General features: G+C 42.7%; 1 protein-coding gene across 2 annotated transcripts in view; it reads left to right on the top strand.

Moving 5' to 3' along the window:
• NHEJ1 (non-homologous end joining factor 1) overlaps window positions 1–13807 on the top strand; it is a 101774-nt gene that overhangs the window by 73114 nt on the left and 14853 nt on the right. For both annotated transcript variants that reach the window (XM_007966334.3, XM_007966335.3), the window contains exons 6-7: window positions 12071–12188; window positions 12914–13032. In XM_007966334.3, the coding sequence (XP_007964525.1) occupies window positions 12071–12188; window positions 12914–13032 (237 nt within the window). The remainder of the gene's footprint in view (window positions 1–12070; window positions 12189–12913; window positions 13033–13807) is intronic.

The following is a 13807-nucleotide window of genomic DNA, read 5'->3' as shown; positions in this document are numbered from 1 at the left end:
AAACTGAATTCCCAGCACATACTTCAGTGCCTGGCACATAGTAGGTACTTATATTTGCTGGATGAATGGTCCCTGAACTCTAGGTCCCTGAACTCACAGCCTAATGGGGAAGACAGGAAATGAGTAAATGAATAATGGAAAATTATTATAATTACTTGAGGAAAATGAATAGAATGCTGTAAAAGCACTTCAGATGATATGGTCAGGGGGCCAGAAGAAGTGACATTTAAATTGAGACTTGAAAGATAAGAAGAAACCAGCCACTTGAATAAGTTGGAGGACACAGATGGCCCCTTAGTAGTAATTCAGAGGAGGAAGTCTGTATACCTATCTAGATTTTTGTAGGCTATTTGTGGGAAAAGAAGGGCCTACTGTTGATTCACGGTTCGTCTATTCACTGCTGCCCCCACCCCACACTGTTCCTTACATATCTGGCTTTGTTTAATAAGGCCTCAGACCTAGTGCTGTTGACTGGGAATCAAAGGCTCCAGTGTGTGACTAGCTCTGAAGAACAATTATTTGTTTATGTGTCTGACTCTTCAGCCAGACTATGAGCTCCCTGAGGACAGTGAACCCTGTCTTATCCTTAGGACACAGCATGCTATAGTGTATCCTTGGCAATTTTGTTTAATGATCGAATTAATAATAACAGTTAATACTTATTGAGCACTTCCTATGTGCCAGGCATGATAGGGAGAACTTTACTTGCATTATCTCATTTAATCCTCATAATAAGTCTATAGTGCGGGTAGTAATATCATTCCCATTCCACAGCTGAAGAAACTAAGGCTTAGAGATGAGATAATGGGTCAGGGATTTGAGTGTAAGCAGTTGAACTCCAGAGCCCACACTGTTTTTGCTGAAATAAAGTGATTTTCCTAGTTGCCTTCAAATAGTTGAGAGTGCATGGAACTCTCAAGGGAACAGAATTAATATGTTACGTACATTATCTCATTTAACAATCCTTGGACAACCCTCATTAGTAGGAATTCCTTTACTCATTTCATAGAGGGAGAATTGAGGCTCAGAAAATTAAGTCACTTGGCCAAGATCAAGATCATAAAACAAACATGTAAGTGGTGGACTTATTTTCAAAACCAGGTCTGTCTGACTGTAGATCCTGTGGTCTTTCAACATGCCATGCCACCTCCAGTCTCTCAGCCACTGGTAGGTATCTGCTCCACTGACTGCTTAAAGTTCTTTAAAAGTTGTCCAAGCCTGTTGGGAGCCTGAGCATCTATTCCTAAAAGAGGAAATAGAGTGGAGAATAGGCAAAAGAGATGGGGAGAATAGAGACTTTATCTATTTTAAAACTTGTTTTTAAAATTAGAGCTATAATCCACATACCATGAAATGTACCAAAAAGTATATACCAAAAGTATATACAATTCAGTGGTTTTAGTGTATTCACAAGGTTATGCAACCATACCTACTATCTAATTCCAGAACATTTTCATCACCCCAAAAAGAAATGCCATACCTATTTGCAGTCATTCTCCATTCGCCCTGTCTCCTATCCCCTGGAAATCACTACTCTTTGTCTTTATGGATTTGCCTATTCAGCGTATTTCATAAAAACGGGATCATACAATATGTGGTCTTTCGTGTCTGGCTTCTTTCACTTAGCATTATGTTCTTAAGGTTCATGTATTAAAGCAAATATCAATACTTTATTCCTTCTTATGGTAGAACAAAATACCATTGTACAGATATACCACATTTTGTTTATCCATTCATCCGTTGATGGACATTTGGGTTGTCTCTACTTTTGGCTCTTATGAATAATGCTGTTACCAACATTTGTGTTCACATTTTTGTGTTAACATATGTTTTCAATTCTCTTGGGGATGTACCTAGGAATAGAATTGCTGGGTCATATAGTAACTCTATGTTTAACATTTTTAGTAACTGCCTTGCTGTTTTCCATAGTGATTCATCTTTTATTAATAAACTTTTAAAATTGAAGTATAAGATGCATGTAGGAAAGTGCCCATATCAGAAGTGTACAGCTTGAAGAATTATTACAAAATTAACATAGCTGTGTAACCAGCACCCAAATCAAGAGCTAGAAAATTTCCAGTACTCAAAAGTACTCCCCTATTATCTGCCAGTATCTACCACCTCCAAAGGGTAACACCACTATCCTGACTTCTAATATATGATCATTAAGTTAATTTTGCTTGTTTTTGAGCTTCATAGAAATGGAATAATATAGTATATACTATTTTGTGTATGACTTCTTTTACTCAACAAAATGTTAATTTTTTTTTTTTTTCTTTTCTTGAGACAGGGTCTCACTCTGTCACCCAGGCTGGCCTGCAGTGGCACGATCATAGCTCACTGTAGCCTCGAACTCCTGGGCTCAAGCAACCCTCCTGCCTCAGCCTCCCAAAGTGCTGGGATTACAGGTGTGAGCCACACACCTGGCTCAAAATGTTAATGCAGTTCATCCATGTTGCTCTTTGTAGCCATACTTTTAAAATTTTCACTTCTGTATAATATTTGATTATAAAACTATACCACCATGTATTTACCTAGTTGTGTTGGAGAAATACATAGAAGTGGAATGTCTAGGTCATAGGTGTGTATATTTTTAGATTTAATAGATACTGCCAAACTATTTTCAAAAATGACTGTATCAATTTATAACCACACAAGCAGTTTAGGAGAATTCTGGTTGTACTATTTCTTTGTCAACACTTGATATTATCTTCCTTTTTCCTTTTAGCCATTATGATGAATATGTAGTGATATTCTGTTGTGGTTTTAATTTTCTCAATGAGGTGCTGTACATTTTTATGTAATTATCAGTCATTTAAATATGACTAAGACTTAGGTATGACTAAGTCTTTTTCTTACTGATTTTTAAGAGTTTTTAATATATTTTGGAAATGAGTTCTTTGTTGGTATATGTATTGCAAGTATTTTCTCCTACATTATAGCTTGCTTTTTTGCGCTCTTAAATATCTCTTTCGATGAACAGGAGTTCTTAATTTTAATCTAGTCCAATTTATCAATCTTTTCCTTTATAGTTTTTGTCCTGTTAAGAAACCTTTACCTCCTCAAGGTCATGAAGATCAGTACCTTATATTATTTCCAGTGTGTGTGGCAGGTGGGGGAGGTGGTGCATCACCCTATAGAGTAAGATTTCTCAGGGCAGAGAGGACACTGCCACCCTCCAGAGAGGCGGGCAGCAGGCAGGATGGGGGCAGGGAGTCCATGAGAACGTGGCTGCTATGGGCTGTGTTCCCAGCTGTCAAGCGTGTAATCTGGAGTGAAAGAGAATCCTTTTGGTGGTGGAGGTCCTACAGAGGATACTGCAGGGTACTCTAAATCAATTTTGTACCCTACACACTCAGTTGACTGTCCTCTTTTCTCCACTAAGACAGGAAAAAAAAAAAAAAGGAATCTGCACTCCTGCACAGTGCCAGTAGCACAGGGCAGGGATGAAGAGCTTTCAGAGCCAGACTCTCGGCCTTATAGCTGTGATTTTCTTTTTGTTATTAAATCTGATGCTTTTGTTCTTTCCAGTTTCTACCACATTGTTTCATTTCCATTTGGGAAGAGGATGTTGAGGTGGCTGAATTTGAGAGAGGTACTAAAATAATGTTCAAACTGCTTGTTCCCCTGCTAGGCTGGTCAGAGCCCCTTCCCTGAGCCAGAGCTGACAGGAGCTGCTTGTTCTTCTTGGAGAAGGAGTGGGAGTAGAGAAAAGAACGAATGAGAGTTGCTCCTACACTTTCTGAGGGGCTCTGAGGATCCGTCCACCCCAGGAAACCACTTTCGTTCCCCAAGCCCCTCTGCTGCTCGTTAGTTGCCCTCCAGACTAGAAAGCCATGGTTTGTGCTGGGGCTGGGTGGGGCTCCAGGGACAGTTTAGGCTCTGGCCCTCCAAAGGGGAGGGGGTGGCTATAGAGCAAGCAGAGGGTCACAGCTCAGTCTGTACCATTTGCTTGTCACCTTGAGAAGTTCCACCTTGTCTAGCAAAACCTCCTTTCAGAGGCAGCCACCACAAAGGGCTCTTATGAGAGCTACTGCCCCACCCCCACCTTCACTTCCACTCCCTTTACCATTATTTTTCTTTGGGGGCAGAGCTGAGGGGCCTTCCTGCTATGACTCTGAGGGGCTGTACTTATTTTAAAAGGAGATTCAAGTCTAGAGACTTCCCATACCAGAGATTCATTTTTCTGATTTTCCAGTATACTTGGAGGACACTCAAGGGGTGAAGTAAGGCTTTCCTTTTCTAGAGGGCATTTTGTCTTTTCCCTCTTTCAGCCTCTTGAGCTATTTGGAGATTTAAGAAGAGAAGTGAGAGCCAGCTTCTAGTGCCACTAGATCTCAGAACAGGGACCATTTCCTTACAGGGATAGGAGATGGCAGGGAGAAATGGATGTCTCATTGGTAAGAGGCATTATAGTGGAGTGATTCAAGTGTAGGTTCTAGAGTTCAACTTCCTGGGCCTTCTGTTTCCCCATTCTGCTGTGAGCTTGGTCAAGTTACTTAATCTCTTCAAGCCTTTGTTTTGTTATATATAAAATGAGATTGGGCTTCAAGTCATGACAAATAAGTAACTTAAAAAAACCAAAAATAAATAAAATGAGAATGATTTTAGAGCCCAACTGATAGGGTAACAGTGGAGGTTAATTGCAGTAATGTGTCAAAATGCATAGCCTAACTACCTAGCACATAGAAAGCATTTACAAAGTTAATCTTACTAATATTTTTCAAGCCTTCTGTTTGGACCTCTTTTCATAGTCTTTCTTCCCATCCCCCTCCTCTTCTGACCCTGCAGTCCAGAGAGCTAGCCAGGCCTCAGACTGAACCAGAAAAATCTGAACAGTATACATAGGACTTGGACTTTGTCTCAAACTCTTTTGAACTCTGCACCTATCTTACTCCATTGCATTTACAGCATCGTGAGAGAGAGGCAGCAAAATTATCTCATTTTGAAGGGAGGCCACAAAGAAAGTGATTTAGTAACTTGACTAGATTGCATACATGCATGTTTGCATATATGACTGTATGGCTGCATCCATTCTCCCACCTTGTTTTTAAAGGTCGGGAGGGCGAGTTGGACTATGACTTAATTAATTTGCAAGGTCCCTAAACACAAGATTAAGTTTGGGTTTCTGTGTGTTCTTTTTCCTTATAGCCCAGCACTGAGTGGATGCTCAGGAGCTGGAGGCTAATCATAGAGCATGGCAAGGTCGGCTGCAACAGGGCAGCATGATCAGGGAAGACCTTGTTGCAGGGACAGACCCAAACAAAGCTAAATCAGACCAAACACAGGGGCAGTGTCAGCTCTCTCTTCAGTTTCACATTTGGACCTTCAAGGGCAGTGTGCCTTGTGTATTTAGGGTACTATGTGTTTTCCCAAATCACCAAGGTTTCTGATCAGTGAACTGATAGAGGGGTATTCTGTGAGGACAGAGAGAGAGACCCAGTATCAGGGTTGGTTATTGCCTGAAACTCAGAGATAGCTCATCCAAGTGAGCTGCTATGGAAAATTTGAAATGAGGAGAAAGGAGAATGAAAGTTGTCTTCTAAAAATCCAGATATCACCACCCTACCTCTTTTCTCTGTCCTGAGAATTTTTTCTCTCAGACTCTGAGGAAACTGAAATTAATCCCCTCAAAAACCATTTGGCTGTTAGCTATTTTTATGATCCATATCTGCAGGTCGTATTTTTGTGTTTTCCAGATAGCCCTTATTGAGTGTATATTACTTGAAAATGGAAATGACATAGCAGAGCATTTGCACAAGCCACATTAGGAAGCAGGAAATGGTGGTGAGAGAGTTCTTGGTTCAAGCATTGTGGGATCAGTTGGGCTATGCAGAATACTCTTGCTAAAATGTTGTTGGAAGCAAGCTGTTTGTGCTTTGTGTGCTTCTGGAGAGAGTAGGAACTTTACTCTTTACTGTTATACTTGCCACCCAGAAAATAGGGTGGAGAGAATGAAGATGAAACCTTGGCCTCTTGGGTAGGTCCTGAAGAATTGGAGAGTAAAGGAGAGCTTTGAGAAGCAGGGGCTATTTGGGGGAGGTAGGGAGACAATACCTTCTGAGCAGGCACCCTTTAACATACCATCCCATGGAATCCTTCCATCAGCCTCATCAAAGTAGCTGTTGGTCTCCTCATTTTTCTGGTAAGGGAACAGAGGCTAAAAGGGGTTAGTAACATACCTGGTAACTGGCAAAGCCGGGATTTAAACCCAGGACCTTCTGATGCAAAAGCCATGCTGCCTCGGTCATTACTAGAGACCGAGGAGTCGGCTAGTGTGGTGATGGTGGGCAGTGAACTACCTACAGGTTACTGGGTAGACTTCTGTGTCTCCCTGATCTGGACCTTGACTGGATAATAGTATGCTTTGGGACACCAATGGAGAGAAGTTAATACAGATGCTCCTCAACTTATAATGGGGCCGCATCCCAATAAATCCATCCTAAGTTGAAAATAGTAGAGCCAGGTGTGGTGGCTCATGCTTGTAACCCCAGCACTTTGGGAGGCCAAGGCGGATGGATCACCTGAGGTCAGGAGTTCGAGACCATCCTGACCAACATGGTGCAGCCCCATCTCTATTAAAAATACAAAAATTAGGCGGGTGTGGCAGCAGGCGCCCATGGTCCCAGCTGCTTGGGAGACTGAGGCAGGATAATCGCTTGAACCTGGGAGAAGGAGGTTGCAGTGAGCGGAGATTGCACTCCAGCCTGGGAGACAGAGCAAGACTTCATCTCAAAAAAAAAAAAAAAAAAAAAAAAAAGGGAAAGAAAGAAAATATCCTGAGTTGAAACTGTGTTTTTGACTTATGAGACTATGCAAAGATAGCCCCATCATAGGTCAAGGAGTGTAATGAATGCCTATCACTTTCACATCATCAGTAAAATAGAAAAATCCTAAGTCAGGGACCATCTGTAATTGGATCAGACCTGGTTTCTCTATGTACTTTATCATTAGGGCATTTCTTAAGTCCACTTAGCACTCGCTGGAGTAGGGCCAGGCAAGAAAAGTCTCAGTGTGCCTTGCAAAGGGAAGGAACAGACATTTCTTGGGCACTTACTCAATTCTCTCATTTAATTCTTTCACATATTCTGTGATATAAATGTTGTTAGTCTTGATCCCTCAGTGCCTGACTCCCAGTGTCTCTCCTTTCCCTCCCCTCTCTCTCACAATAAACCATTAAGTATGATGGCTTGCCCACAGTGTCACAGCTAGCCAGTAGAAGACCACCTTAGGTACAAATCCACATCTTTGAGACCTTAAGGCCAGAACTTAAAGTGTATTTCTTTTTTTTTTTTCTAATTCCTGAATAGCCTTGCTTCTTCCTCTTTGAGTGAGAAGCTACTTTGGGCTTTCTTTTTTAAACCTTGATACTATCCTCATGCATTGGGTTCATCTTTCCTTCTGACTCTCAGCGTTTTACTACTGCAGTTGGGTCTGTGTCGTGGATCCAGGGCCATTTCAGATTATCTTTGATTTAGGGATTTCATTTGGATGGTAATAGTACCATCTCACAGAGTATACATTTTAATTAGCTATATATTTGTTGGTGATCTCCCCTCTAGAATGTAAACTTCAAGAGAGCAGAGAATTTTATCTCTTTTGTTCACTACCATATTCCCAGCATCTAAATAGTCCCAAACACCACAGTAGATGATCAGCAAATATTTGTTAAATATGAATGGATTGGTAGAGGGGGAGTTACGTTTCTTGAAGAGTCCTTCTCTTTAGAGTCTTCTTCCTAAACTACATTTCTTGTTCCTTTCTCTTTATTCTGGCAAATTCCCTGGCCATTTGAGACCTTAGGAGAGTTTTCTAATGTGCTCTTATTCCTAAGGGAAGCTGATGGTTCACATTGCCGTGATTCCCTAAATGGAGACCCGGGCTCCCGAGGGAAGGAAGTTTGTATCCAGACCAGCAATGTTTACCACATTGCAAGAGGGAGGAGCGGAATTCTTACTCTTAGGGAAGTCACGTGTTGTGAGCCCTGCCCCTGCGATATTGTGATGGTTAGTGCCAGGGCCTTGGGGCTGTGCCAGTTTCTGGGGCGGATGCCAGAACCAAAGACATGCTCAAAGGCTGACTCTGGAGAGCTCCAGTTAGCTTATTTTCCCTTTTTCTTCATTAAACCTGTATCCTCAGACTGTGGGCCCATATTTATAGGGTGAGCAGTAGATCAGATCTAGCCTTTCTTACCCAGGATTCTAGAAGTTTCTTTTCTGAAACTCAGAGGAAAGTAAGGCAGGGAGGAGAGGCAGATTTTGTATTTGTAGTTGAAAATGCTAATTGGAAGCTCTCTAGAAAATCCTGAGAGAGTCTTGGGTTTTCTGGACCACTGGGAGAGTGAGTTTAGACCTCACGAAGATGAGAGTTACCTCTAAAGAGGGGAGGTTGGACCCTCAGAACCAAGATGGGCTGCAACAGGGACAAGAAGGGGAAATAAAATGCCCTACAGGATTTCTGTCACTTTGGTTTGCCTAAAGTTTCTGGTATGGCCGTATACCAGGGTCCAAAGTCCCAGTGAACTGGAGATGGGAGAGTAATATAGCTCTTGTGGCTGTTGAAAAATCACACTACTAGAAGTAAGTAATGAGGAAGTACTAAGAGTTTAGGTAAATGTAACAGAGAATCTAAAAAGTGAAGCCTGGAAGCAGCTCTGGATTCCTCGCTGTTCCATCAGTGCTAGTTTGGAGCCAAGGAAGCTTTGGCAAACAGTTGTAGAGCAGAGAAAGCCACTTTGTGAAACAAAAGGAAATTCCCTTGGGCATAACCTTAAAAAATGAAGTCCTTTGCAAACTAGTGAATGTGAACTTAGCTGCCTAGTCTTGTTTCCCATGAGACACATCCACATATCCTGTCTTCACACCTTTATGCTTCACTTACTTCCAGCACATCCAAAGTCTAACTTTGCAAGGCTTGTCTTGATGTCACCACCTCTGATGCTTTTTGCAGAATTCTGTGTCAAAATTCATCCCTTTCTTCTTCTCTGGTTCCCTATTACCCTTTGTTTAGAACTCTGTTATAGTAAATCACTTGAAAAATAGAACCAAACAACATATGTCTGCCTATCTCCCACATGCAAATATGAACTCTTTGAGGTAGGGACTCTGAGTTACTATTTTTTTATTAACTCAGACCTGTTATGAGGGAAGGATTGATGCATCTGTTTCCCCTGCTTTGAATCCTGTAGTGCCTGGCACATAGCAGACTCTCAGTAACTTTTTTGCTTACTAGAATTGATTCTGGGTTAATCAGATGAACACGTTCTACAAGTAGGCTGACCTGACTCTTCTTTCCCTCCCCACTTTGGGCAGTGACCCGCATTGTGGCTGGTACATCGTGCTCCTGGCTCAGTCGCACCTATAGCAGGGGGCACTATTTACTTTACTTACTCCTGACTCCAGCATTCTCCCTTTGATCTCTGCTGCCTGCCCCAGAGAGCCACTACCATTGTCCTGCCCCAGGAGCTAATGTTTCTCTTTCCCAAGCTCCTGCCTCTCCACCTCTCTTCCCTAGTATATTTTGAGAATGAGGCCCAAGGAATCTGTGATAATGGGGAATGGCTAGAATGGGATTAAGAGTATGGTCTCTCAGCTCCCACGGGTTCCAGTCTGGTCCAGCTGTCTCCTTTTTATCTGCTCCCTTTTCTTGACACCTTGGGGAACTTGTTCCTCAGCTGGATGGCAGGTCATCTGGGATGTGAAGGATTGCAGGTTGTGATCCTCGGAGAAGCTGGATTGCCCTTTTGACTAAAATTTTGCTGTTCAGGGAAGTAAATAGGATAGTAATTATATGTGTGGGCCCTGAAGCCAGACTGCCCGGACTCTAACCCTGTGCCACCACTTACTAGCTGGGACCATCTCAGCCAAACAGGGTCATGCTAGTGCCTACCGTGCTCATTTATTCACACATAGTTACTGAGCCTCTACCGTGAGCTCAGGGTTCTTCTAGATGCCAGGGAAATAGTAGTAGAAAACACAAAAATGGTTTAATACATTTTAAGTACTTAGAGCAATGTCTAGCATATATTAAGTATTCGACAATTCTAGCAATATGCTGTTCCTAGGACTTTTCTGAGAATAGATAGTCAGGTGGAATAACTGCCAGCAACTGCAGGACCAGATCTCTCTGAGAAGGGGAAGGACAGAGGAAGGGCTTAGATTAGTTTCCACATTTAGACGCAGGTCCAACATTTCTGGAACTTCATTTTGAGGTTAAATACTTGAGCTGAGTGAAGGTCACCCTGAAAAATGGATGAATCTGTTTGATTCCATGGAAAGGGCAGGAGGAAATGACTCTGGACTGCCTCATTCTGCCTAACCCTTTTGTGTAGACAGCACAGTGCCTACCAAGTCATGTATGAGTGACCCTAAGAGAGGCTGCATTTCTTGGGTAGTATGAAGGGAGATGCTAGAGGTCAATATATAAGGAAGGAGGGCAGCTGTTTGCCTCCCCACCATCAGGGCTCTCTGGCTGTGGAGGAGAGAACCCTCTTTTGAAGGCGGTGTCTTGAGAGTTAGAGAGCTGAACTTAGGAAGGAGAGTGAGGTAGGGTAGAGGTGGTGTGGCCTGATAGTTTACCTTCCCTGTTTCAGTTCATTCCTCAGGGAATGCTGCCAGAGGGCTGTTAGACTTCTAGTGTGATTACTGGCTAGAGGCAAAGTTTGGACTCGGGGCACTGATTCATTGCCTGTGGTTTCCAGTGAAAGTCCAGGCCTGATATAGTCTTTATGGGGATAGGGTTGGAGTAGAAATGTATGTGACATTTCCTGGTAATCAACAAGGTTTTCAGCTATCCTGACTGGTTCAGCACCTGCTTTCCTGTTTCTCACACTTTCTCTTTTCTGTCTTTCTCCCACGAGGGGCTTTCAGAAATGAATGCCCTTATAGCACAAAAAGGTGCCCTTGACCCACGATATGGGCCAATCCAGGATTCTTGGGTTGGTTCCCATGTGAGCTGCTGGCATGGCTGCTCTTGGGGACCTGCTAACTTGGCTGGGAACCATGGTGATTTGCACGCCTAGGAACAGGTGAAATAGTTCTGGGCCCTTTCCAAGATTCCGAAGTGCAGCCAGGTTTGGGACCACTAGATACCCTACTCTTTCATCTCATTTTTATTGCACTTTGTTCAGTCTTCAGCCATTCCCTCAACCCAGTTCAGCCAAGTGTATGAAACTACAACTAGGCAAATCATTTTGCTCTGGATATAAGTCCACAGTTCATTCTGTAGTGAAGGAAACGGATAAATATAATGTAATCATAACAGTGTTTCTCAGCCTTTTAAAAATTATCACTTCCCTGAGGAACCTTTTAAGACATTTTTTGCCTAATCACTCCCTCTGAGGAAATTTTAATGCCACAGATATACCAAAAAATCTATGTACGCTGTGTGTGTGTGTGTGTATGTGTGTGCACGCTTTATGCTTTAAAAGAGTAAATTTTTTTTACCCCTCAAGAACAGTTTTCACCCCCTTGGAGGAATCTCAGCCCACTGTGAGCATGTGGGTGATAGAGTAAAGGAGTGTGGGACAGCAGTGGGGAATGGAAAATGGCAGGGGGCCTCAAAAGTTTTGTCAGCTTTGTTTTTTCTGTCTCCTCTGCCTGAACATCACAACTCCATAATTTTTTCTTGTGTTTCAGTCTGTCATTACCATTTTGCTCTCTCTTCTTTATCCTGACTTTTATCATGTTTCTCTAGTTTAGGAATGAATTTAATGAAAATAGTAATTTGTTCAGCTCAGGGAAAATTTAGGAGAAATAATTTCCTAAAGTAGCCCTCTAGGAAATCATCCCTTTGGAAAAAGAGCCTAGAAATCTATAGGGTATTCATGGGAAAACATAATAGACCTAAGGATTAGGGGAAATAAGATACACATTTGGAGTTGCCCTTCAGAGGAGATGTCCCGAGAAATCTTTATATTGGTGCCACCAGGCTTGGATATGGACGCCCCCTATTGGATCTAACTGCTTTATATTAATTCATTTGGGGTTGATGCCAGTTCTGCATGTGGGGTATTAGATCACTTCTCCAGCAGTACAGTGTAACCAATGACAGTATCTCCTCTCTCTTACAGAAACTGCCAGAGGCATGCAGCATTGGTGATGGAAAGCCCTTTGTCATGAATCTGCAGAATCTGTATATGGCAGTCACCAAACAAGAGGTCCAAGTGGGACAGAAGCATCAAGGCACTGGTGAGCACTCCAGAGGTACCTGGTCTGTCTGAGGATACAATTAGGATCTAGGTTTATGCTGTCCAATATGATAGTTTTCTAGCCGCATATAACTATTTAAGTTTAAATTAATAAAAATGAAATAATACTAAAAATGTATTTTCTCTTTTGCATCAGCCTCATTTTACGTGATTAGTAGTCACATGTGGCTGGTGGCTACCAAGTTAGTGCAGACACAGAACATTTCCATCACTGCAGAAAGTTTGATTGGGTGGCTCTGGTCTAGGTGCTTAGAAGGGTTAGCAAAAGAACCAGGAGAAAGATTAGTTTCCCTGGCTGGGCGCAGTGGCTCACACCAGTAACCCCAGCACTTTGGGAGGCCAAGGTAGGAAAGGCCAGGAGTTTGAGACCAGCCTGGACAACATAGCAAAAACCTCATCTCTTAAAAAAAAAAAAAAAGTTAATCTCCATACCTGAGACATGTCAGGGAATATGTAGAAGAACAGCTGGCTATTTTGAGTAAAGGAAACTCTCATCCTACCTGCTGAAAGTGGGTCTGGGGAAATCTTCATAGCAGAAACAGGGCTTTCTAAAAGTCAGCTGGAAGTTGGACTTGTGGCTACTTCTGTCTACTTATATATTTGTACCAAACCCTGGCCTTTATCAGAATGCTTGGTGAATACTAATGTCTTCCTGGTAAGAAGAAGGCATTTACCACTATCTTCTCTTGATCTTTCTGATTTCAGGAGATCCTCAGACCTCAAACAGTGCTTCCCCGCAAGGAATTCATAGCCAATGTGTAAACCAGCCAGAACAACTGGTCTCCTCAGCTCCAACCCTCTCAGTGCCTGAGAAGGAGTCCACAGTAAGTCATGAGCAGCTTCTTGGATGGTGTTCTGAGAATTGGCACCTATATCCCCCAAACCAGTGGTCCCTGGAACTGCTACTTCATTGGCACTGCCTCAACAATATTGAGGGGTATTTGTGACCAGGCTCCAAATTGTAGGTGTCTAGATGGAGAGTCCTGGTCTTGCACATCTTCCCTTGCTGTCTCTTCTCTGTAGTTCTTGTACGAATGATGTGCCTCGACTCCTCTTTCACCTTATCCCACTTCCAGTGATGGCCAGTGATGGCCAGTGATAGTCAGCAAGGCTGTTCCTTGGGGGAAAAGGGACATCTCCATCTCCTGCTTAGGGTCTTATATCACATTTGCTGCCTGACATAGACTTCAAAATACCTATGTCAGACACTTCCTGAATGCCTCTTCTTTCTAGCTGGGCATGGTGGCTCACGCTTGTTATCACAACCTGTGGGAGGCCAAGGCAGGAGGATCACTTGAAGACAGGAGTTTGAGACCAACCTGGGCAACAAAGTAAACCCTGTCTTTACAAAAAACAAAATTAGCCAGATATGGCGGCATGTGCCTGTGGTCTCAATTACTTTGGAGGCTGAGGCAGGCGGATTGCTCGAGCCCAGGAGTTCAAGGCTGCAGTGAACTATGATTGTGTCCATGTACTCCAGCCTGGGCGAAAAAAAAAAAAAGAAGGTCTCATCCTAACCAGGAGCCATGAGAGGAAGAAAGTTCCTTTCCTAATTTCAGTGGAACTATTTCAAAACCCCTACTAACTTGGGTTCCCTTT

The sequence above is a fragment of the Chlorocebus sabaeus genome, chromosome 10 (assembly GCF_047675955.1).
Source record: "Chlorocebus sabaeus isolate Y175 chromosome 10, mChlSab1.0.hap1, whole genome shotgun sequence".
Taxonomy (NCBI): domain Eukaryota; kingdom Metazoa; phylum Chordata; class Mammalia; order Primates; family Cercopithecidae; genus Chlorocebus; species Chlorocebus sabaeus.
Note: the sequence above shows the minus strand (reverse complement) of the source record. Positions and strands in the feature narration are given on the sequence as shown.